Consider the following 24,466-nt stretch of genomic DNA (forward strand, 5'->3'; position numbering starts at 1 on the left):
TCCCCAGAGACCCTCTCCTGAATGCCTGCCTTGCGGACTTCCAGTTTGCTTAGCCAGCTCCCACAACTGTATAAGCCAATTCCTCGTAATAAATTCACACACACACACACACGGACCTACTACTCATTTTACTTCTCACCCTGACTGATACACCACGGAAACTCGTGACTCTTCAAGGTCATGGTAAATCATGTTTAGTATACTCTGTTTAAGGAAGAGGGAAGTAGTAACAATAACTTTCACATAAAATGTTTCAAATAAAAGACTTCTGTTATACAGCAGCATAAGTTTACGTTATGTGGACTATTCACTAATGAAGTGGAGAAGGAAATGGCAACCCACTCCAGTATTCTTGCCTAGAGAATCCCAGGACAGAGGAGCCTGGTAGGCTGCTGTCCATGTGGTTGCACAGAGTCAGACGTGACTGAAGTGACTTAGGATGCATGCATGCATTGGAGAAGGAACTGGCAACCCACTCCAGTATTGCCTGGAGAATCCCAGGGATAGAGGAGCTTGGTGGGCTGCCATCTATGGGGTCACACAGAGTTGGACACGACTGAAGCGACTTAGCAGCAGCACTAATGAAGAGTACCTTACTCCTGTGATGCCAGATAAATGAGGTATTGCCATGACACTTTAAGAGTAGCTTATAAAACACTATATACAAACTTCATGTCTCTTACCTGATCATTATCTGGATGTGATGTGGCAAAATATCCCTGATCTTGAAAAAGACACTGAAGCTGCACCAAATATTGGCTACTTTATCCTTAAAAGAAATTTGTTAGTTTTACCGTCTAGTATGATTAAAAGAAATATTAAACTTCACAAAGTCCTAAATCTCTAAAGAGACAAACTTTTGGGTCATGGGAAATATTTGCTCACAATTTCATAACTAAGTTGATTAAACTCTCCAAAGAACACACACACACTCAAACAATGGGAACTTTCATTTTTTGCATGGGAGGTGATCTAAATCACTAGTCAATCATAATTTAGATGCTCCCAAAAAATACTTAATATTTTTCAAAGAGCAGCCCATTGTCCCTAAATACAGTTATTCATCTTTGGAAATGTATCTAAGAAATCTTTACTTTTTGTATTCTAATTGTATTCTGATTTGTAGAATACACATTGTTTGACCCATTTACCACATGCCTACTAGCTACTAGCAATGGTAAGATAATGACTACTAGCTACTAGCAATGGTAAGAGTCAACTGTCAGTGAATCAACAAGTTTAAAGACATTAGCAGCTGCGCTAGAATCACTTTCAAAATCATACTTGTAACTACAGTTCTCTGATCATGAAACCCATCCTCTGCAGAGCTGCTTAACTCACAGCTATGTAGGCATAACATCAAGAAAGTAACTATCACTGACAACTGTACCATCCTACTTCCCTCTGCTGGGCCAGTGAAACTGCTCTTCAGATTTTGAGGGCAACAAGTGAATGAAGGTGACCAACACCACCATAAAAATGCATGACACTCGTTTTTATAATTACCATGGTAAACACCATTTCTGAAATAGAAGCAAAGGCAAATAACCAGGCAGCTTACATGGAGGATTAAACTTTTCTTTATATAAGTGTTAAGGTTAGAGGATATATAAAGAAGTTAGGAACACCATTCTGAGTTCAAACTACAGCTCTGCCATGCACTAGCTATATGAACCTCTGACCTCAGTTTTCTGATCTGTAAGAATGGGTATATATAACTATCTCACCACTATGGCAAAGGATCAAATAAAATTACATGTGAAGTGTCTGGTACCTAGTAAGTGGTGGTGATGGCAATAATGATTGTTTATGATTCTCAGTACGGTCACTATCATTATCCCAAGTGACATACAAGGCATACATTTCTGTTCCTTCACAACACCAAATTCTCTTAGTCTCTTTCTCTTCCATCCTCCCACAGACTGACTGAAAGATATTCTATAGAATTTTATATATTCAAAAATTAGAAAGATACATATGCTTGTCTAATTCTTTTTAAAAGAAATGTTTATTCAAAAGCAAATTATCTATAAATATGTTGTCTCTAACTTTATTAAAAGACCTTTTTGTTTCAGAAAAATGGTTTGTTTAATTTAATTACTGACTCTAAATCAAATTATCCATGCAATAAAAGTTTAACAACAGTGATTAAGCTAGCATTAAATGAAATGAATGATTCTCATTAAAAATTACTATGGATGAAGGTTATATATCTCATAAGGAATTATGAGATCTTTCTGAACCAAACATGATTATTAGTTTAATAAATAATTTCCTAGGACTAAAAAGAGAATATAACCCCCCCTCCCCCCAAAAAAACACAAAACTGTTAACTTTATAGCTGCAACTTTTCATGCTGTCTTTCATTATGGACTCTATTTCATTAGAAAAATGTATAACTGAATTATGGATCTCATGGAGGCATAAATACTACCTACTCATGTAATGTGCTAGAACATGCCAGCTGAGCTAGAGGTTGTGCACAGATTAAACAAATGGCAAGGAATGATTGCAGGAAGAGAGCAGCTGAAGTCACTATTCCTTGTGAGTCTTCTACATGAAATCCCCAGAGGTCACAGAGAAAGGCCTGTAACAGAAGGGAGTGAGAGAAAAGTCCTTAAACATGCCTCAAATAACCCACGATCAACCGGAAAGAGTCTTCTTAGAACTTGCAAGGTTTGTTCCCTCTCTGTAAAGAACGGCAGCCAGCAGAGAATGAAGGAAGCCACGACAGTACAAGCCAGCTTAATTAACAACACCAACCTGGAACACAAACAGAGGGAAACAGTAAGATAAAGAGAGGTCAGTAATTCTGAGAAATCAGTCTGTGGCTCACTAACTATAATAAATGCAAATGTACAGTAATGATAAATCTATGCCACCAACACAGGTTTAAGATGAATGAGAGTCTACTTAAATCACGGTTAAGAAATTTACAACTATTAATATGTGCAATTCCTCAACAAAAAGACTATCACCATCCTTATTAACATTTAACTTAGATGCCACTCCTAGGCAGCCATGAAGAAAAATGTCAAATTGGGATGTCTTTCTAAGTATACAACATGCTCTAAAGGGATGAAATCCTACAGCAATGTTCTACCAAGCCAATCCACATTACCTCCAGTAAATATATGTATTTTAAAATATTTATTGGCCACAATGCATAGCAAGCGGGATCTTAGTTCCCCAACCAGGGATCAAACCTGCGAACTTCCCTTAGAGTGGAAGTGCAGAGTTTTAACCCCTGGACCACCAGAGAAGTCCCCATAAATATTCATTGATCAAAATATTTTTCTCATTAGGAAGATTTAAAATACAATAGTATAGAACATAACAATCTCTCTTTCCAATGGAAAGACAGCCAACACAGCCACCAACACATTAATAAGAAATCACCAAGGGGCAAAGACCACCTTCCTCCAAGGTAAGTATGCCAAATAAATTAGCTGATGTTTTGAATTCTGCTATTTAAAAGCTACTCACCCCTTTCCTTTGAGGCCTTTTTTAAAACACTTGCCAAGTAAAAAACAAAAAAATGGCAAGGAGTGGTAAAGTTCCATCTGCTTATAGTTTATAGCTAAGCAAAATGCCAGGGACCCTAGCAGGTCCCAGTCATAAGATACTCCAAGAATACCCCACAAAGCAAAGCCGAGACTCACAGAATTATATATGTTCTCATGTCAAGGAAATTATCTCAATAAGTAAAAGAGATTTTGCATTTTAAAGAACATTTTACTTATGTGATTCTGTAATAATATGTATAATCAAAACAATTTCTAAATAAAAGCTGAAAGTATTGAATTGATAAGCAAATTTGAAATTATATATAGTGGTCTCAAATATATTAAATCTACTACTAAACAGAGCAACTGATTTGTTTAGGTTTAAAGAACTCTAAATAAGTAACACATAGCTTTGTTTCTGCTGGGTTATTTTACCATATTACTGTAACAACGTACCAAAATCAATGCTCCAAAAGTTAAAAATACACAAAAACACTGAACTTACTAATATCACTATCCTTCCTTTATAATATGCATCAATAATATGAATTAATACATGTGCTTGATTGGAAATTAACAACACTGCTATGTGAAAACAGTATCACAACTAGATTTTCATTTGAAAATGGGGAGCTGAGCACTCATGTTTACCTCCTCTCCTTCCTGAGACCCCCTTAAAATGGGGAATTTTTAAAAGTATACATCTACAGCCATAAGGCAATGGCACCCCACTCTAGTACTCTTGCCTGGAAAATCCCAAGGACAAAGGAGCCTGGTAGGCTGCAGTCCATGGGGTCGCTAAGAGTCAGACACGACTGAGCAACTTGACTTTCACTTTTCACTTTCATGCATTGGAGAAGGAAATGGCAACCCACTCCAGTGTTCTTGCCTGGAGAATCCCAGGGACGGGGGAGCCTGGTGGGCTGCCATCTATGGGGTCGCACAGAGTTGGACATGACTGAAGCGACTTGGCAGCAGTAGCAGCTACAGCCATAAAGAGAACAGGGGTCGGTTATAACAGATAAAGATTTCAACACATCTGTAGAAGACAGAAAGAGGACAGAGAAGTGGCAACCAATAAAATACACTAAAAGAAGCCACAGCTTAGTGAACACACAGAGGAAGCTCAGGCTAGCAAGGAGCCTATCCGCCCTGCACACCCTCAGAGAACTCTGGAAACAAGTAGGTTGGAGTACTTGAGGATGTTAAAAAGAAAACAAGGATTAACTGAAAATTCCAAATGGAGAAGGCACATCCCACCTCATGCCTCTGCAAAGATTATCTAGGAGCCAAAGCATTTACCGCTGGGCAACGAAAGAAGGAATATTTCTCTCCCCCAAAATGGAATAAACTATCCAAGCAACTAAGTTAACACTATCATGCAAATTCCTCCGCACAGTGACATTTAAGGATCCCAGAGTGCTGGCCAGAACCCTACCATGCACCCCACAGTGGACTAAAAGTATAGAGAGCTCACATGCAGCTTTCTCTTCTGCCTTATTCTTAGAATAAACACACCAGGATCAAATAGACATTTAAGGAACACCTATGACAGAAAAGGCCTTCCCTGGTAGCTCAGCTGGTAAAGAATCCACCTGCAATGCAGCAGACCCTGGGCTGGGAAGATCTGCTAGAGAAGGAATAGGCTACCCAGTCCAGTATTCTTGGGCTTCCCTGGTGGCTTAGCAGGTAAAGAATCCACCTGCAGTGCGGAAGACCTGGGTTCGATCCCTAGGTTGGGAAGATCCCCTGAAGAAGGGAACAGCTACCCACTCCAGTATTCTCACCTGGAGAATTCCATGAACTGTATAGTCCATGGGGTTGCAAAGAGTCAGACACAACTGAGTGACTTGCACTACTACTATGAGAGAAAAAGGACCAAAGTGAAAAGGAGAAAAGACTGACCTAGGAGAATAGAAATAATTCACAGAACAGTGGGGTAAGAAAGTAAACTGAAATTTAAGATATGCTTAACAAATGAAATTTAATACAAGTGTTAGACATAAAGCAAGATAATCTTCAAAAATATAAAACAAAGACAGATGCTCAAGATGGAGATGAAAGATCTAATATCTGTCTAACAAGCTTCAGAAAAAAGGGTGAGAATTATAAAAAAATATTATTGATGAGAATTCCCAGAACTGAAGAACATGAGTCTTCAAAACGAATGATCCATAGTGTCCAAAACAACTGTCAAAAATGCCTCTGCCCAGACTAATATCAAATTTCAGAGCCCAAAAATTAAAAAACAGTAATAACAGAAGCAATAGCAACAATACAAATAATAAGAGCAGTAAATACTTACATGATATTTAGCACCTCCCAAGTAGGGTTTTAAATGTTTAACAAATGTGAATTCATTTAATTCTCAAGAAGCTTAAAAAGTAGGGTTTTTATCATCTCCATTTTACAAATGATGAAAGTAAAGTAAATAGTATTTTAAAAAAATGTGTTCCTATAAAATGACATAATCCTAAAAGTTTTAAGAGTTTGATTCAAGTCACAGAGAAGACACCACTACAAATTTACCAGAATGGTTAAAAGGAAAATAACTGACAATTGTTGAGGATGAGCACCTATACCATTGCTCACAGGAGTGTTACTTGGTAGATTACGCTTAAAAACCATATGAGAATACTTAAACATGTGCATACCCTATAATTCAGCAATTCCACTCATAAGAAATATATTTACATGTGCACAAAGAGATCCTTACAAGAAAGTTCAAAGCAGCATAGTTTCATCATAGCCAAAACCTGGCAACACTCCAAATGTCTATCAGAAATAAAATCACGTGTACTCACGCAGTGGAATCTTACAAAGCAGTGAGAAAGAGGAGAAACCACAACCACATAGACCTGCGCGGATAACTCTCACAAAGACGATGCTGCACCAAAAACACCTAAGGCAAAGGAACACCTCCTGTGCTGTCTCTCCTGTTAAATTCAAAGAAGGGGGAGAAGCAGACTATAGTGTTCCAAAAGTCAGTATGTGGCTGTCTTTGAGAAAGGAGGAGGGAGCAGTGCCAGGGCCGTGCACAGGGTCATTTTGGATACTAGCAATGTTCTATTTCTTGACATGGGTAACAGCCGATTCATTTATGCTTTATGTATTTTTCTGAATGAGTGTTAACATTTCAAAGTAAATATAGTTTAAAAAAATCTTATAAACAACTTCATGTTTCCTTTCTTTATCTTGGTGTTCCTATTAGACTATCTGAAAGCCATGATTCTACAAAGACAAAAAAAAAAAGAGCTCAATTAGGAAAGTGGACAGAATAAAAACATGGTGGAAGCAACTACATATCTGAATATCTTTCACAAGTCTTTTGACATATATGTATTTTAATTTTATTACTAAAATAGACTAGAGACAAAAGGAAAAACGATTAATTAAGCAATCATGGTATGGATTTTTTTTCCTTTGGGACAGATGGAGACAACCAGCAATATTTAATGCATTAGAAGACAAACTGGAGAGCCATGTACAGATTTTATCAACTTTCCTCTACAATCTGTTTACTTGAGTGTTGCTTATTTTAGGTATCAAAAATTAAACACACCAAATCCACACAGATTTAATCATTAAATTTTAGTTTCCTGAAGCTTCCAGTTACCACTATTTGTTAGAAAAACATTTTGTTTTAAAACTCAAAAACTGGAAGTCTTTTTGTCAGTGTCAGATAACGTTTACAAAAGATAGAAGATGTTTTACCTTTTTAGTATTAGGAGAGCATCACTGTACTTGGCATTCTTTTTCTAACTTTCCAGAAGAGCTAATCGGTTACCAGTGTTCTATTCCCAAGCCAAATGGTTGTGAAAAAGCATTTCTACTTTTAATAAATCTGAACTTTACCCATCAAGTAAACACCTGGTGAAGAGATACTTTTATCATTTTTAAAAGGTTTATATAAGCAAGAACCCTAGTAAATAAGACATAGTAGATGACAACATTATACAAACGGAGCCTAGATTTCATGATGTGCATCTGATTTCATTTCTAAATCAGTAAAGGATACTGAAAATGTCCATAGTCGATAAGAATAAGGCCTGGGTATAGCAATATGCATAATGCAGTGGCAATCTGTAAAGAAAATTATTATGAAATAATAATCTGTTACTTGAATCAAACAAGGTAAATGCATAGTTTCATTTAACACAGTAGCAAATATTCCATTCTTACCTTCTATTTATCAAAATATTTCATTTTTATAAAACAACTCTTTAAATACTGAAGTTTTCATGGAGGTGACATAGCATACTCCAGTAAAAATGAAAAAAAAAATCACTAAAAGGTATTTGTTAGAGAAAGCACTTTTAGATATACAAATCAGATAAATTAATCTAATAATTAATCTATATAAAATGACCAAAGAGAATATTCATTAACTGTGAATATGAGAATATATAGCAACTTTTCAAAATGCCTTTCAGTTGTCATTCTCCCAAGCCAACCCAACATTCAAATTTACCAGTTAAGCAATAAATTTAGGATTCTGTGTAACTCAGAAGTATATAACTTCTAAAATTCAGTGCCTCTTATTACTACAGTTGGGCATTAAAATAATTACTCTAAGGTAAGTTAATGTTTCTAAATGAAAATTAATTGACAGAAGATATACTGTTCCCTATTATCTATTCCCAAAAGCATAGCTTGCTTAAGCTCTACACTTAATAGCTAAGCTAATAAAACATTTCAGAGATGAAATGTCAGGTTACTTCAAAACCTACCTTTTTCTTAGTTGAGATTTCTTTTAAACAACAACAGTACAGAACCACTGCAGGTATGTATATCAACAAATCAGCAATTAACACTGAAAAAACAAACAAATGATTTTAAGCGAGAGTCCATCAAGATTTACTATAACCTATTAGTCACCTCCCTCCAACCTTGAGTGGGAATTCTATTAACACAAGGTTGCTACCCATTCTGGACGAGTCCTTTCCACTGGAGCCCTTTCCATTCCCTTCACCTGTGCCTAATTTCAACTGATACAGGACTAGAGAGTGTCTTAATTTCCTCTAATAAATTCACACATTAAGTTAATTAAATGTATCTAATTCTCTCTTTGCCCTGACCTGAATTTAAAAATTAAGAATACTCAAAGCAAGGGAAGTAAACTTTTATTTTCCCCTCAATATCTATATGCTCCAAATTTCCTGATGCGAACAATACCTCAAATGTGGAGACGCATAGGAGAATCTTTTTAAATGTGAATATTTATAAAAATTCATAAAGTTTTGCTAATTAATTCATACAAAGACCTTGAGAGGCCGAGGTGAAGAAGAAACTGAAAAAAAGTGGGGAAAAAATAAAGCAATTCATAATTCTGAATGTTCAGTGCTTTCAGAACAAAGAAAAACTAATATATTAAGTTTTTCAACAATACAACATAGCTATCCAAAGAGTCTATTTTTTTCTTATACCAGAAAACATATATTTAAGTTCAAGAATAAGGTAAACAATAGTAAACTATCAGTGTTAGATACATGCAATCTATTTTCACCCCCAGATTCTACATTATGAAAAGCTGGAACATATTCAAAGGAGTGCAACCAGAGGCCTCAAAACCATGATTACATTCAAGAAACTGGTCGTCTAATAAAAGCTGAAGTATCTAAGAATGTTTAACCTGGAGAGGCGATAATTTCACGTCTGTAAGGTGTTAGGTATAAAAAGGACCAGACTTGTTCTGTGTGGCCCAAGGAAACAGAACTTCATATGATTTGTGAAGGTTCAATAGAAGAAGGAAATTTCTAATAATTGGGGCTCTTTGAAAATAGAACAAACTGTGTCTAAAAGTCATGAGTTTCCTCCAGATACAGGTACTGGCTCAGAAGCTAAGTTCAGATGGGATTAAAGCATTGGTGGTGGGGGGGTGGGGGGGGCATGGGAAGGGAGTGGTGTGGGAGAGGGAGGGGCAATGCAGGTTCTCTCTCGGACCTGAGAGTCTATCATGGTATGAATGGTAAAGAGAACAAATCTGACCAGGCTTAGAGTAATTAAGGAAAAGACCCATAAAAGCCTAAGTCTTGTAAAGATTTTAAAAAAATGTAAGCTCATTACTTTCAACTCTTAGCATACAATAAATGCTCAATAAACATTTGTTATAAAGATTAGTTTAGCAACACTACACAGCAACACAATGTATGATATACAACTGTTGTTGTTTAGTTGCAGTCATGTCCAACTCTTTTACAATCCCATGGACTGTAGCCCACCAGGCTCCTCTGTCCATGGGATTTCCCAGGCAAGAATACTGAAGTGAGTTGCCACTTCCTTCTCCAAGGGATCTTCCCAACCCAACGACTGAACCTGCATTTCCTGCATTGGCAGGTGGGCTGTTTACCACTGAGCCAGTGGGGAAGCCCATACAACTGTAATTTACTTTAAAAGTGAAAAGGATTTATCAAAGCAAAGGCCTAAACAACTAAAACTTTAATTCAGAGCTAACCAACTTCAGGTGAGCTAGTAACAGTACCCTCACTTTACTGGGCCTCAGTCTCTCAGCCTAAGAATAACAACAGTATTTTACCTCATTTGGGTGTCCGTATTATTAAGTGAGATAATAACAAATGTAAAGCACCCAGAGTTATTCGTTTCTACTGTTGTGTGTCTTAGTTTACATACACATTTGCTCAAACAGTATACATATATACGCATATGTACAGTTACACAACTGTAAAAGTCAGTAAGGACAATAATAGAACCGGTTCAAAAAAATGTTTAATTCAATGTTACATTCAACATCTACTGCTCTTTTACCTGTTGCACGCATGAAAAGCTTATGTGCCTGACTCTCATATCCACGTGATGTATGGAGAGCAATCCAGTCTGGATTTATAAACTTTGCCCTGCAAATGAAAGCATATATACATGCACTTTATGCCCCATCACTTTTAGCAATAAGGACACCTGAGGACATATGAATCTATGTTGAGAAGTGGAGCAATAGAGTTAAGGCTTAACTCTTTGTATTTAACCATGTGAAACTGACTAAAGCTAAAAAGCCGAGTCCACCTTGCTCATCTTCCAACAAACTCATGTAACATTTTAACTGAAAGCCCTACCTTCATGATACTTTCAGTGTGAAAACAATCTAATGTGTCACCTTGCGTTTACTAAACATGTACTTCGTAAACAGCAAGATACTAGGACTGAGGATCATAGCTTTATAATTTATCATCTTTTCAGTTATCATAATAGGCTGCAATAAATAGCTGTTAATCATAAATCACTGCATAAAACTGAACATAATTACTAAAGATACATTAAGTTTTCAATAGTATTACATTTTCCAGAACACTGAAAAGTACAACTAGTTACCATGAAGTTTGGAGACATATTTTTAGTCCAGGAAGCTAATTTTTTTAAAATATGAAACGGTAAAATAAGTAAGTTCAGAAGATACTGTGAAGAAGTTCCTCAAATTTCTACTGACACACTGCAGGTCTGAAATGGAATACCACTACAGAGTAGAACTGGGTCTCTACTAAACAGAAGTGCCTTATCATCTATAAACCATTCCATGCCTGTAAAACAAGGAATTCCAATCCGATCTTAAATCATAAGTGAAACACTACAGTACTTCTAGTTTCTAACTTGACTGGTTAATCACAATACCATTTAGACCTTTATTTTTCATTTACTTTGGGCCATTCCAGGAAAAAAGCTTTCCTATGCACAACTAATCATATTAGATATATTTCTCAGTAAACCATGCATAATTGGTAACATTTCTACTTCAAAACAAAGCTAGATTTTTTTGCATCTCTTTCTAGCATTTCCACCAAAAAGATTACACAAATATTAAAACTCTGATAGTTAACTTTCCTACAAACCAATTATAAAGGCATGGTGCTCTACAAACCATAATACAATAATAGCTACAAATGATCTCTCCTCCAATCAACAAACTGTTCCTTACTGCATCTGCTAAGGGCATAAATATGTAGTTACGTTAAGGAAGAAAAACTTACACATATGCACATAAAAAACTATGATAAGCTGTAAGAGGTGGATAGTCCAATCCCCAATACTGCAAATTGTTATCACTGCTGTTAAAATACCTGGAAAAAAAAAGAAAGCACCACTCCATCAATCAATATTCAAGAAATAGACTTGTATTCAATATATCATGTCATTTAACTTGAAAAAACATATAAGGTAAAAAAAAATCATCTACATTTTTTCTTTTCCTCTTCTCTCAAAAACTTTTGTGAACTCACAATTAAAGTTGTTAATGAGTAGTGTGACTAAATTATTATCTAAACTGAAGTACTCTTAAGAGTGAAAGAGGAAGCTATTAATAATTAAGCCATAACAATAGAGGTAAACCAAGATTGTCACAGGCAAATTGGAACTTGTTGTCATTTTACTATTAGTAAACTTAAACAATGACTAATACTTATACAAAAGAAAATATGCAACGAAAAAGAGAATTTGCTTCTGACAGTCTAAAAATGACAGAAACAATGTGAAATCACAATTTTAAAAAGTAAAAAATGAATGTTAAAATCATGTAAAGATTTGGTTTGCAAAGAAAGAAATACTGCGTGAAACAGGTAGACTTATTAATATCACTTTGAACACAATTCAACCAACATTTAATGAGAGCCTATTACATGCAAAATTCTGTGAATTAAGGAAAAACACTATATGTAAAGTTCATAAATTAATAGTTGGTTAAACTATTTAATTCATCATGTAATAATTGGTTAAACTATTTAAAATAACTGGTTAACCAATTAACCAGTTGGTTAGAAAGGGAAGAAACTACATACGAATACTGTGACTCAAGAAATGAAAATTTACATAGACTACATAGACTATAATAATTTACATAAGACTCCTTAACTATAATCTTTATAACTAGACAGCTTCTTCTATCCAAATAATTTTCTCAATCATTACAAGAATTTATAATAATGGACACCAAACTATATACAATATAAATAATCACTATCCCTAAGCCTGTTTCAGTCAGTTCAGTTGCTCAGTCGTGTCCAACTCTGCGACCCCATGGACTGCAGCACACCAGGCCTCCCTGTCCATTGACAATTCCCAGAGTTTACTCAAACTCATGTCCATTGAGTCAGTGATACCATCCAACCATCTCATCCTCTGTCATCCCCTTCTCCTCCCGCCCTCAATCTTTCCCAGCATCAGGGTCTTTTCCAATGAGTCAGTTCTTCGTATCAGGTGGCCAAAGTATTGGAGTTTCAGCCTCAATATCAGTCCTTCCAATGAATATTCAGGACTGATTTCCTTTAGGATGGACTGGTATGATCTCCTTGTAGTCCAAGGGACTCTCAAGAGTCTTCTCCAACACCACAGTTGGAAATCATCAATTCCTTGGCACTCAGCTTTCTATATAGTCCAACTCTCACATCCATACATGACTAATGGAAAAACCATAGCTTTCTAGCCAGACCTTTGTTGGCAAAGTAATGTCTCTGCTTTTGAATATGCTGTCTAGGTTGGTCATAACTGTTCTTTCAAAGAGCAAGCATCTTTTAATTTCATGGCTGCAGTCACCATCTGCAGTGATTTTGGAGCCCCAAAAATAAAGTCTGTCACTGTTTCCACTGTTTCCCCATCTATTTCCCATGAAGTGACAGGACCAGATGCCATGATCTTAGTTTTCTGAATGTTGAATTTTAAGCCAACTTTTTCACTCTCCTCTTTCACTTTCATCAAGAGGCTTTTTAGTTTTTCTTCACTTTCTGCCATAAGGGTGGTGTCATCTGCATATCTGAAGTTATTGATATTCCTCCTAGCAATCTTGATTCCAGCTTGTGCTTCATCCAGCCCAGCATTTCTCATGATGTACTCTGCATATAAGTTAAATAAGCAGGGTGACAATATACAGCCTTGACATACTCCTTTCCCTATTTGGAACCAGTCTGTCATTCCATGTCCAGTACTAACTGTTGCTTCCTGACCTGCATATAGATTTTTCAAGAGGCAGGTCAGGTGGTCTGGTATTCCCATCTCTTGAAGAATTTTCCACAGTCAATATTCCACAGTCAATAAAGCAGATGTTTTTCTGGAACTCTCTAGATTTTTCGATGATCCAACAGATGTTGGCAATTTGATCTCTGTAGGGCCACCCAAGACAGACGGGTCATGGTGGAGAGTTCTGATAAAACGTGGTCCACTGGAGAAGGGAATGGTAAACCACTTAAGCAGTCTTGCCTTGAGAACCCCATGAACAGTATGAAAAAGCAAAAAAAAAAAAAAATCCTGTTTCAAATGGGTCACAATTTTTTGACATCACAACCCCTTACTCTGAGACTGAAAAAAAAAAGTTTTAAGTTGGCCTTTATCATGATCCAGTTAAATAACCTACTACAGTTGACCCTGAACAACATGCAGATTAGGGGCACTGACTCTCTATGCAGTTGAAAATCCAAGTATAATTTACAGTCAGCCATCTCTCTCCGAGGTTCCTCTGGATCTAGGTTCCACAACCTCGGATTCAACCAACCATGGTTTCTGTAGTACAGTATTTACTATTGAAAGAAATCCATGTATAAAGGGGCCTGCACAGTTCAAACCCATGTTGTTCAAGGATCAACTGTATTCATCTTCAAAAGGTCTACTTTTCTTAGTGTCTGATACACAATATGTAGGTTTGTATGCAGGGAGTGAGGGTTAATAAAATGATCAGGGCATGCTAGACAGCCATGGGCACAGTACAGCATGGTATCTCCTGGTGACAGTTATGTACCGCAGCAGCAACATCCATGTGAACAATCCTGGTTCCTGTATCTATCTGGCTGGAACTCAAAATCAAGATACAGTGAACCCAAGACTCCATATAAGTCAGAGTCCCTTTCAACAGCTTGAAACTGGGAAGCTGGGCCAGGCCAATAGTGGAAACCAGAGGACCCACTTCTCTAAATAGGGTTACCTGAACACAGGTACCAAACTGCGTTATTTCCAAATTCACGTAATGACAGGGAGCATTAGCACAAGGTTTTATTGTATTTACCCCAAAGAGTTGTTGAAGGACTGAATTAAACATGTAAAACTGTGAAGCAACTGCCTGACACAAAGTGAGTGTGCAACAGTAGTTCTAAGTGGTCATTAGCTACAAAACCACTGGGATGGATACAGTAGTGGAAAAGCATCAGATAATTCAAAAATCACATTTTGAACAATATAATTTGATTTGTTTTTCAGCTTCTTCTAAGGCAAAAGCTATTTTTCATGTACTTTAACACTGAGGTCCACTGGAGATAGCGAAGGAGGCATGGGTGGTATGCAAAGGTATACACTAACAGTAAAACCACCGGTTGGACTGGGAAGAAAGAATAATACAACCAACAACTGTGCTACCTACTTTATGGAAATGCATAAGTAAGAAGAGAGAAATTTGTGGAAAAAGATAGCTTAAAATTGTTTCAAGTAAAGCTTCAAAATCTACCCGTAGAAACAAAGCAAATAGTTAATTCTCCTGCTTTATATGTATCAGATCCACCTGAAAAGTTGGATAAATACCATTGGAATGGAATGTCCTTTCCCACTGAATTCCCATGTAATCTCAGTAGATGTTTTATCAGAAAAAAACTCTAGCTGCCACAGCAAACTACAAAATTACTCCAAATGTGTTATCATTAACTTCAAAATGTAATTTTTTCTAATATATTGTGGCTATTTTTGCTCTGTACAAAAATATATTCTATTTTAAAACAGTTCCAAACTTAAAGAAGTTTCAAGAACAGTTCAAAGAATGTCTATATATCAAATGTAAAAATTTAATAAAAAACACCTTAAGAAAAATTCAAAGAACAGAAAGAAGATATTTATTTTATACATATACACACACCAAAACAAATGATTAAACTGCAGAATACTATTATACACTGCCGAATACTATGGCAGACAGACTTTAAAATCATCCCTGTGAACCCATCTCCTGGTATTCCTGCCACATGTGTGTACATTAATTCCCTCCCCTTGAGTATGGACAAGACATGTGACTTGCTAGTAAACAACCAAGTACAAAAAAAGTGACAGGATGATCATTCTTATGCTTATGTTTTACATATATGGAAGATTCCATCTTGCTGGCTAAGCTACAGAGTACTCCCTTTCACTGACTTGGAAGAAGAAAACTGTCATGTTTCAGTAAGTGGGCATAGTGGAGAAGCCACATAGCAAGAAACTGCAGGGGGACTCTAGAAGATAAAGATAGATTCCAATAAGAAACCAAAGCCCTTAGTTTTATAGATGCAAGGAAATTAATTCTGCCAATAACTTGAGGCAACTTGGAAATGGTTCTTTCCCCAGCTGAGCCTCTGATAAGACTGCAGTCTCAGACGACAACTGGATTGCAGCCTCCGGAGACTCTGATCATAATACTGAAATAAGCTGTGCCCCAGACTTCTATAATAAATGTGTGTTTTGGACTTCCCTGGAGGTACAGTGGTTAAGAATCCTCCTGCCAATGGAGGGGACACAGGTTCGATCCCTGGTCCAGGAAGATTCCACATGCTGTGGGGCAACTGAGCCTGTGAACCACAACTACCGAAGCCTGTGCACCTGCAGCCCACACTCCTCAACAAGAGAAGTCACTGCAGTGAGAAGCCAGCACCACAAGCAGAGAGCAGCTCCCACCTGCCACAACCAGAGAAAGCCCGGCACAGCAATGAGGAACACAGGGCAACCAAAAATGAAAAGCAAGTGTGTGTTTAAGTAATCACCGTTTTTGTGGTCATTTGTTACACAGGAGAAAAAGTTAATGTAATTTTTTATCTTAAAATCACACAAATCATTACAAAAAAGATCAGCAATTCATCAGTAACATGGGGGAAATATATAAATATGCAAATTTGAGAAAAATATGATGATCAGTAAATACACCAGGGGCTTCCCAGGTAACACCGTGGCAAAGAATCTGCCTGTCAATGCAGAGACACAAGAGACGTGGGTTTGATCCCTGGGTTGGGAAGATCCCCTGGAGCAGGAAATGGCAACCCACTACAGTATTCTTGCCTGGAAAATTCCACGGACAGAGGAGCCTGATAGGCTATATGGTCCATGGGGTCACAAAGAGTCGGACATGAAGGAAAATCAACATGACATGTACTCAAGGAAATGGAAATTTTAGAAGTCTGGTATTGTTATTATTAAATATTGGTAAGGGTAAGAGATATTCTGGTATTGGTATCTATTATAACTGGCTACTTTAGAGATTCCGCTTCTAGGAATCTACCTAGAAAAAAAATGTACACATGCACATAGGAGAAATGTACTTTAGTTAATCATTCCCCTACCAAAATATATTTAGGCTTCTCATAGTTATAACAATGCTGAAATAAACAGTGGTTCCCACAATTCCTCACTTATAAAACTGTGATCTTGTTTTAAAAAGCAACATACTCAGGGTAGGTGGACACTTCTCCTACCCCAGGTGATAAACCATGCCTGCACTAAGCCAGGCATTTCTATTAATGATTGCTTTAAGGGTGGAAAAGATTTTGCTCCATAACAAAAAGAGACGTAAAAAATAAGGTATTTTTATTATTCCTGCCTTGAATATGGTTGTACAAAGTCACAGTGCTGGTAGCCTTGGCAGTCATCTGATCTTGAGGTAAAAAGCCTCAGGATGAAAAGCCAACATGCCAAGAAGAGAGGAAAGGAAGAAAATGGAAAAGCCTGAGTTCTTTAACTGCTATCATTGAGCCACTTTACCAGCCCTGCAAAGACCTACTTATGGAGATAATTATTTTATTGCTTTAACTACTATTAGGTTTTCTACTGCTGCTAAGTCACTTCAGTCGTGTCCGACTCTATGCAACCCCATAGATGGCCTCCAACCAGGCTCCCCCATCCCTGGGATTCTCCAGGCAAGAACACTGGAGTGGGTTGCCATTTCCTTCTCCAATGCATGAGAGTGAAAAGTGAAAGTGAAGTTGCTCAGTCAAGTCTGACTCAGCGACCTCATGGACTGCAGCCCACCAAGCTCCTCCGTCCATGGGATTTTCCAGGCAAGAGTACTGGAGTGGGGTGCCATTGCCTTCTCCAAGGTTTTCTACTACTTAATGCCAAAAGTGCTTCTGACATCACACATTAAGGAATTGTCATTATAAAAATTATAAAAATTGTCATTTAAAGAAAAAAGTTGCTTGCATCTATCACTTTCAACTATGTATAATGAAATGGAATAAATCAGTTTTTAAATTTAGAATTATAAAACTGACATTTTAAAACTTTACCTGATGGATTCTGATTTCATATTTCAGACAACTATATCACTTGAAAGTTTTGACTATAACTAACTTTCTAGATGAACACAGAAAGACTTCACACTTGGAAAACTGAAGTTAAAAAATAAGAAACCATTCTTCAGTCACATTACTAGGTAACAAAAATGGCAAACTAATCAAATTTGACAAAATTAGACAATTCAAAATATTAGAAATGTTATTGCCAATACAGATTTATATCCACTGTAGAAAATAGTGAACCTGTCAAAAGTATATATTTTCTGTTTTGTAAACTATGCCATTGAGATATATCTTTTTCAATGACAGTCATTATGAATGATATAACAATAAACTTCAAACTACGAAAAAAAAAGAAATCACACCATTTAAACATTAGAACTTGGTGCTTTCACTGCCATGGACTCTGATTCAATCCCTGGTCAGGGAACTAAGATCGTACAAGCTGTGCAGTGAGGTCGAAAACAAGCAAAAAACAAATATGCACACATCTATTTAAAAAAAACAAGAATATCAAATATTTAGCTGATCTCTATTATAAATACTCTAAATTTGGAGTAGGTAGAGCCAACCTGTTAATAGAGAGTTCAATGTGAAGTTCTTATATATAATTCTCTTTCATAAAGGAGTTAAATAAAAGCAGTGACCAAAGCAATCAAGAGAATGATAAAAACATTTTGTACAACCAGGTTTAATCAAATAATCTACCAGGCACATAATAAGTAAAAAAAGAATACTATCATCAATTATCAGAACATGTTCAACAAAAATGGCAATGCACAGATTTTTTGAAGACATAACTACAGCTAACATTTCTTGAGAGCTCATTACACTTCAGGCACTGGTGTAAGTGCTTTAAGTGAATCATTTTATTCAGTCTTCACAATAGCCCAGTGAAATATGTATTCTATTATTTCTATTCTGTGAGTGATAAAACTGTGGCAGAGACAGTTAAATAACTTGCCAAAGCTCACACTGCCAGTAAAGAATACAGGCTCCGTCTGAACACTAACACACACACATACACAGGCAGTCTGACTCAAACATCTACATTCTTCATCACTAAGCTACTGCTTCTTTACATCTCATACGTTCCTAACAGAGAAACTTTGAGGAACCGCCAAAAGAAATATTCTAAGCCCATAAACTTTCACAGTTTATATCCTGAGGAGCTTTCATGGCATACAGTGTCCTATCCTTAAAGTTCTAGTTTTGTATCATATTCCAGCTGGTAGTTGAGTATATGGTAACTTTCAGGAGGATAAAATTTCAAAATGAGCTGACAACATACAGGGTAACATATGTGACTTCAGTAAATAGGAAGACGATGCTAAAGATGAAGAAACAGAGTATTTTCCTTTTAAGTAATTTCAAATAATCTACATTAACTGACTGATAATAAAATCAAGTTAAAATTATCCATACCATTGTTTGATGGGTAAATTAAAAGTAATCTCTTGCCAGTGTCTCTGAGCTTCATAATCACCAAACATAGGGGGCTTTCCAGCACCTAAAATAATAAGGAAAACAAAGCAAAATAAATTTATACTTCAATTATCATTGTCTTACGGCGATCACATTCAAGGAATGAGGAAGGGCAGACACTGAGGTGACAACTGGGATAATGTTAGGGGAGTGCATGAAGCTGAGTGGGAACCAATAGGTGTTCACTGCAGAGCACTCACCTTATGAGCTCCACTGCCTTCCTTTGCCCTAATAAACAAAACAGAACTTCCTGTCCCACTGTCAGCTACATAAGCTTTTTAAATTAGCATTTTCTGTTTAAAAGAAAGCCAATTTGTGTTTATTTTCAACTCCCCTCCCCAGTATTTAGAGTATATAAGTACCTCCCTTAACACAATCAATATAAATTTCCCAAAGTTGCTTGTAAATTGGAATTTTGTAACTCCAGTTCACTGAAAGACTCAGTATTTTTCTTAAATGGTAAAAAATTCTATAAAGCAAAGAATCTTTAAAAAAAAAATATATATATATATATACTTTATTATACTAGTGATTTTATTTCCTCATGAAAATTTTCTAAACTATAAAGATAGTATAGATGGAAGAAAAGGACACAGAAGTGACTTCAAAAGTCAGAGATGAGGTCTGAATTGCGGCCCTGCTAGCACACTGAGTGACACTGTGTCCCGGAGCAAATGACCTTAGCTCTCTAAGCCTCAGCACATTAAAAACAGAATCAATACTATCACACCTAAAGGACTGCTGGAATAAAGAAGATAATGAACATAAAATGCTCTGTGTAGTACCTGGTACACATAAACATTCAATACATATTAACACTAATTAGGTTTCTTTTATTTTTATTTTTTTTGGCCATGCCGTGCAGCATGTGGGATCTTAGTTCTCTGACCAGGGATGGAACCCACACCCTATGGGCTAGAAGCACCCAGTCTTGACCACTAGACCACCAGGGAAATCCTTTACTTAGTTTTTAATTAACCAGTTGATAATACTAATCACAAGATATCCAAGTTTATTTTTACTTCATGAGAAACACTGTAAACTATACTGTCCAATAAGTATCATAAAACAATTGTAATAACATATGTCTATAATTTACAAAGAGCTTTTATAAACTAACTATAATAACTTAAGGTCAAGTATAGAACCAAAAACCAAAGACATTAATTAGGTCAGGGTTTGATGTCAAATGAATTATATTAAAAACTGCCAGTTTATAGTTAACTTCTAAATTGCAAATAAGGGATAATAGATCTTTAATAACTATCAATAGACAGTGTCTACTACATGCCAAATACAACAATGAAGTAGGGATTATTATCATCCCCAGTTCATAGCTGGCAAACTGGAAACAGGGTCACCGAGGTAATGAGCAGCACAGTCTGGTCTGGAACCCAGGCAGACCGGCTCCGTAATTCATGTTCCTAGCTCCTGTTGTGTATTGCCTCACAACTTGGTTAAGTTGTTGCCTCAACAACTAGGTTCTTAACCCTAAATCATTTTACATGACATAAAGGTAATTCCACTTAGTAAATAGTAAACAAACCACTCTTTAGCTAGCAGTTGATTACAAAATTTTATGAGAAAGCCCGAATAGGTACAGTACAGACACAGGTTTCTCAATCAGCAAGTAAAAAAATCACATGTAGTCATATATTCATTAATCCATTGGGAAGGTGTACCACACTGGTAAAGGACATATTATCACTTTTTACTCTAACCCAGATATTCTCTAGCTTTGAAACACAATACTAAGTAGATTTTTTGCATTTTAACAGCCATATTATACCACTATTCCTTAAATGCTAACATCTCCACCAAGGAGATACTCCCTATAATCATGGGGAAAGCAGATTAACATCTCCAAAGGGTATACACAGTGAGTGACTGCCACAAAGAACTGCCCACAGTAGAGACACATGGATACACACACAAAAACCTACCCCTGTCTCTCTCTCTTGGAAAGTACTATGTCTTGTTCATTTTTGCTTTCTCCGGATGTAATTGCACCTAGCAGATTCTCTGTGAATGATGATGTAGCAAGGATGTCAATATTATCAATATGATATAACAAGGATTTTAAGTTGAAAAAGATTTGAAATTTTGAGTCTCTGATTTTCCACTTACTAAATGTGCAACACTAAGCAGTTTGTGACAGACCAATTAATTACACCAAGGCTACTTTAACACAATGCCCATACATTGGTTCCTGCCTCAAAACATCTTTAAGTTACTATATGACATTTTGAAATTCCAAGCCTCCGTTCATGCTGCTTACTCTCTCTCCCTATTCATATAACCCTTGTTTCAACTCATATCCAACGTTTAAGAACCAGCTCAACTGCCAAATTCGCCACAAAACCTTCCCATATAAATTAAAAGCACACTGATCATTAATTATTGACTTCTCAGAAGGGCAAACTATAGACATCGTACTTATGTAGACATATAATATGGTTAGATAGCATCACTGACTCAATAGACATGAATTTGAGCAAACTCCAGGAGAGAGTGAAAGACAGGGAAGCCTGGTGTGCTGCAGTCCATGGGGTCGCAGAGTTGGACATGACTTAGTGACTGAACAACAACAATATATTTTAAGCATTACTCATCAAACCTCTATATTATTGTTTTATTATTCAAACAAGTGGTGAAATACTTATTTTCCTTACATGAGGCCAGGGATTCTCAGTGTGATTACGGAAAAAGAATTATTAGCAACTTCAGTAGTGAAAACATTTCTAAGTACTTAAGAGCAAAATAAAGTGCCAAGAACTTTAGATGTAATTCATTTGATCCTCAACCTATGATTTTATCAGCATTTTACTGATGAAGAGACTAAAACTCTGAAATTTTAAAATAACTTGTGCACCATCACACAGTAAGACACAGTAACATTCAAACTCACAGGTGTTTAATCTCAGTGCCTGAGTCCTTGTCAGAGCAGAAATGATTTGAATATATATAGAATCATGAGTTGAATAAGAAATAGAAGACAAGAGACATTACAAAAAATTAACACCAAAGGAAGTGTATCAATTGTTTAGTGAACTGAAAACCTGTTACCACAATATCTCAGAGCATTATCTCCTCCTTTTGTTTAACAAATAGCATATAAAAAAAGCAGAAATCAAAATAGGTAAGTAAAGCAGGTTTTTAAAAAGGAAAAAAATTGACTTCTCATGATACTTATGTTTTCAGTATCATATATTTGGTCACATGATTATACTATTTTCTAATAGCGACCTAAATGAGAATTTTAGTTCCAATGGACACAGAATGTGATTTTTCCAGAGTTCAAAGGAAACATATTGTGAGACATACAGTATATACTTTCAATTAAAACTTGCTCCATTAACTGAACAGAATGGGAAATTAACCTACAATTTTTTAAAAAAAGGAAAATAATTCCCCAATGAATTAACTGCATCCTTGCATGTGCATTTTATAGATGTACATATGTATGCTGGTGGGTATGCTTCTCTTTTTAAGCATACAGCTACTGTCTATAGGAAGATAGGAATTGACTTTTATTGTTTGTTTTTCTTTGTTTTTTGGTCCACTGGGATAATAAAAGTCATAGAGAATCTTAAGTAATTTCCTATACCTGAAAAAATCCAACTATCTAGATTTTCTGAAATTGCTCTAGACTTGTGGTCAATGTGGAGGAATTTACTACCATTCTCTAACAAATAGAAGAATGGATAATGACTCTCTTTAGGGTTGAGAAACAAGTTTCTATCCAGAGTCTGACCTACTTCAATAAATTCAGCTGACACTGGCTATGAAATTAGTACTTAAGTTTTTAAAACTGCTAAAGTGCCCTTAAAGCAACCCAGAAGGACAACCCAACTGCACCTAAGGGAGCTTCACTTGGGAAGGGCAAAAAGGATTCCTTCTACTGTGATTAATTCTACAAATTCATTTACATGAAATTCAGAGTTACATAAAGAAAACATATTAATGTACATTTACAAAGCTCCAATTTTGTCTCATTCTTAGGAAAATGAGCTTAAGCACCACTTAAATGTTCATTTTATTAATTGCTGAATTGTTCAGAATTATGTAGAATTTAAAAAACAAGTAGTTTCTTTGATAACAATATGTACTAATTGCCTTTACATTGAAATTTTAAACATGCTAAGAGAAGAGAATATGGCTAAAATTTTCCCTAATAATTCCCCTTTTATATGTTCCCAGTGAGTAAGAAGAAACATTACAAATAACAATGGGTAAGCGGAGAGAAAGTATACAGTATGTGCATCTCCAAAGAAGAAATAATGGCCAAATACTAAGCAAGCTCACCTGAGCTTCCCCGCTCCAGGGTTTCCTAATTACGATCTGAAGCAAAACGAAAGCAAACTAAAATAAGCACGTTAAAAACAAACTATAATCAAAAAAGTATTTCAATTATAGAGGGAAAAAAATCTCAACAGAATCACAGACGTTACACTCTTAAGTAATTCTCCCAATCTCCAATAATACAGAAGTTTGTCACATGCGAATATTGTTAACACTCTTTACAACAGAGTTGGGAACTCTGACAGAATAACCATTTTGGCATTTCTATTTTTCTCATCTGAAAAATGATTAAAAAAAAATGTAACAACCACCTACAAAAGATGCTACAAATATTTCCATTTACAGTAATAATACTCTTCTTACAGAGTAATCCAAAAGTACTTTTGTTGGCTTTCTTAGAAGACAGTTGAAGAGTAAGATTTAACTTTTTTTGAAGTACAGTTGATTTACAATGTTGTGTAGTTTCAGGTGTACAACAAAGAGATTCAGCTATACATACATATATTCTACTTTTCCAGATTCTTTTTCCTTATAGATTATTCAAGATATTGAATATAGTTTCCTGTGCTATAAAGTATGGCCTTATTTATTATCTATTTTATACATCAGATCAGATCAGTCGCTTAGTCATGTCCGACTCTTTGCGACCCCATGAATCGCAGCAGCCAGGCCTCGCTGTCCATCACCAACTCCCGGAGTTCACTCAGACTCACGTCCATCGAATCAGTGATGCCATCCACCCATCTCATCCTCTGTCGTCCCCTTCTCCTCTTGCCCCCAATCCCTCCCAGCATCAGGGTCTTTTCCAATGAGTCAACTCTTCGCATGAGGTGGCCAAAGTACTGGAATTTCAGCTTTAGCATCATTCCTTCCAAAGAAATCCCAGGGCTGATCTCCTTCAGAATGGACTGGTTGGATCTCCTTGCAGTCCAAAGGATT

At 36.2% G+C, this 24,466-nt stretch overlaps 1 protein-coding gene across 2 annotated transcripts in view; it reads right to left on the reverse strand.

Moving 5' to 3' along the window:
• The window catches only part of ALG6 (ALG6, alpha-1,3-glucosyltransferase), a 57,980-nt gene that overhangs the window by 17,944 nt on the left and 15,570 nt on the right, over positions 1-24,466 (reverse strand). Inside the window, exons 2-10 of one of the 2 annotated variants that reach the window (XM_010833896.1) lie at positions 23,531-23,566; positions 19,166-19,250; positions 11,486-11,575; positions 10,272-10,360; positions 8,237-8,319; positions 7,525-7,589; positions 3,487-3,672; positions 2,628-2,763; positions 684-769 (exon numbers count right to left, since the gene is read on the reverse strand). In XM_010833896.1, the coding sequence (XP_010832198.1) occupies positions 684-769; positions 2,628-2,763; positions 3,487-3,672; positions 7,525-7,589; positions 8,237-8,319; positions 10,272-10,360; positions 11,486-11,575; positions 19,166-19,233 (803 nt within the window). In that variant the 5' untranslated portion in view covers positions 19,234-19,250; positions 23,531-23,566. The remainder of the gene's footprint in view (positions 1-683; positions 770-2,627; positions 2,764-3,486; positions 3,673-7,524; positions 7,590-8,236; positions 8,320-10,271; positions 10,361-11,485; positions 11,576-19,165; positions 19,251-23,530; positions 23,567-24,466) is intronic. The other variant, XM_010833895.1, reaches the window with a different exon arrangement.

The sequence above is a fragment of the Bison bison genome, unplaced genomic scaffold, assembly GCF_000754665.1.
Source record: "Bison bison bison isolate TAMUID 2011002044 unplaced genomic scaffold, Bison_UMD1.0 scf7180017863957, whole genome shotgun sequence".
Lineage (NCBI taxonomy): Eukaryota > Metazoa > Chordata > Mammalia > Artiodactyla > Bovidae > Bison > Bison bison.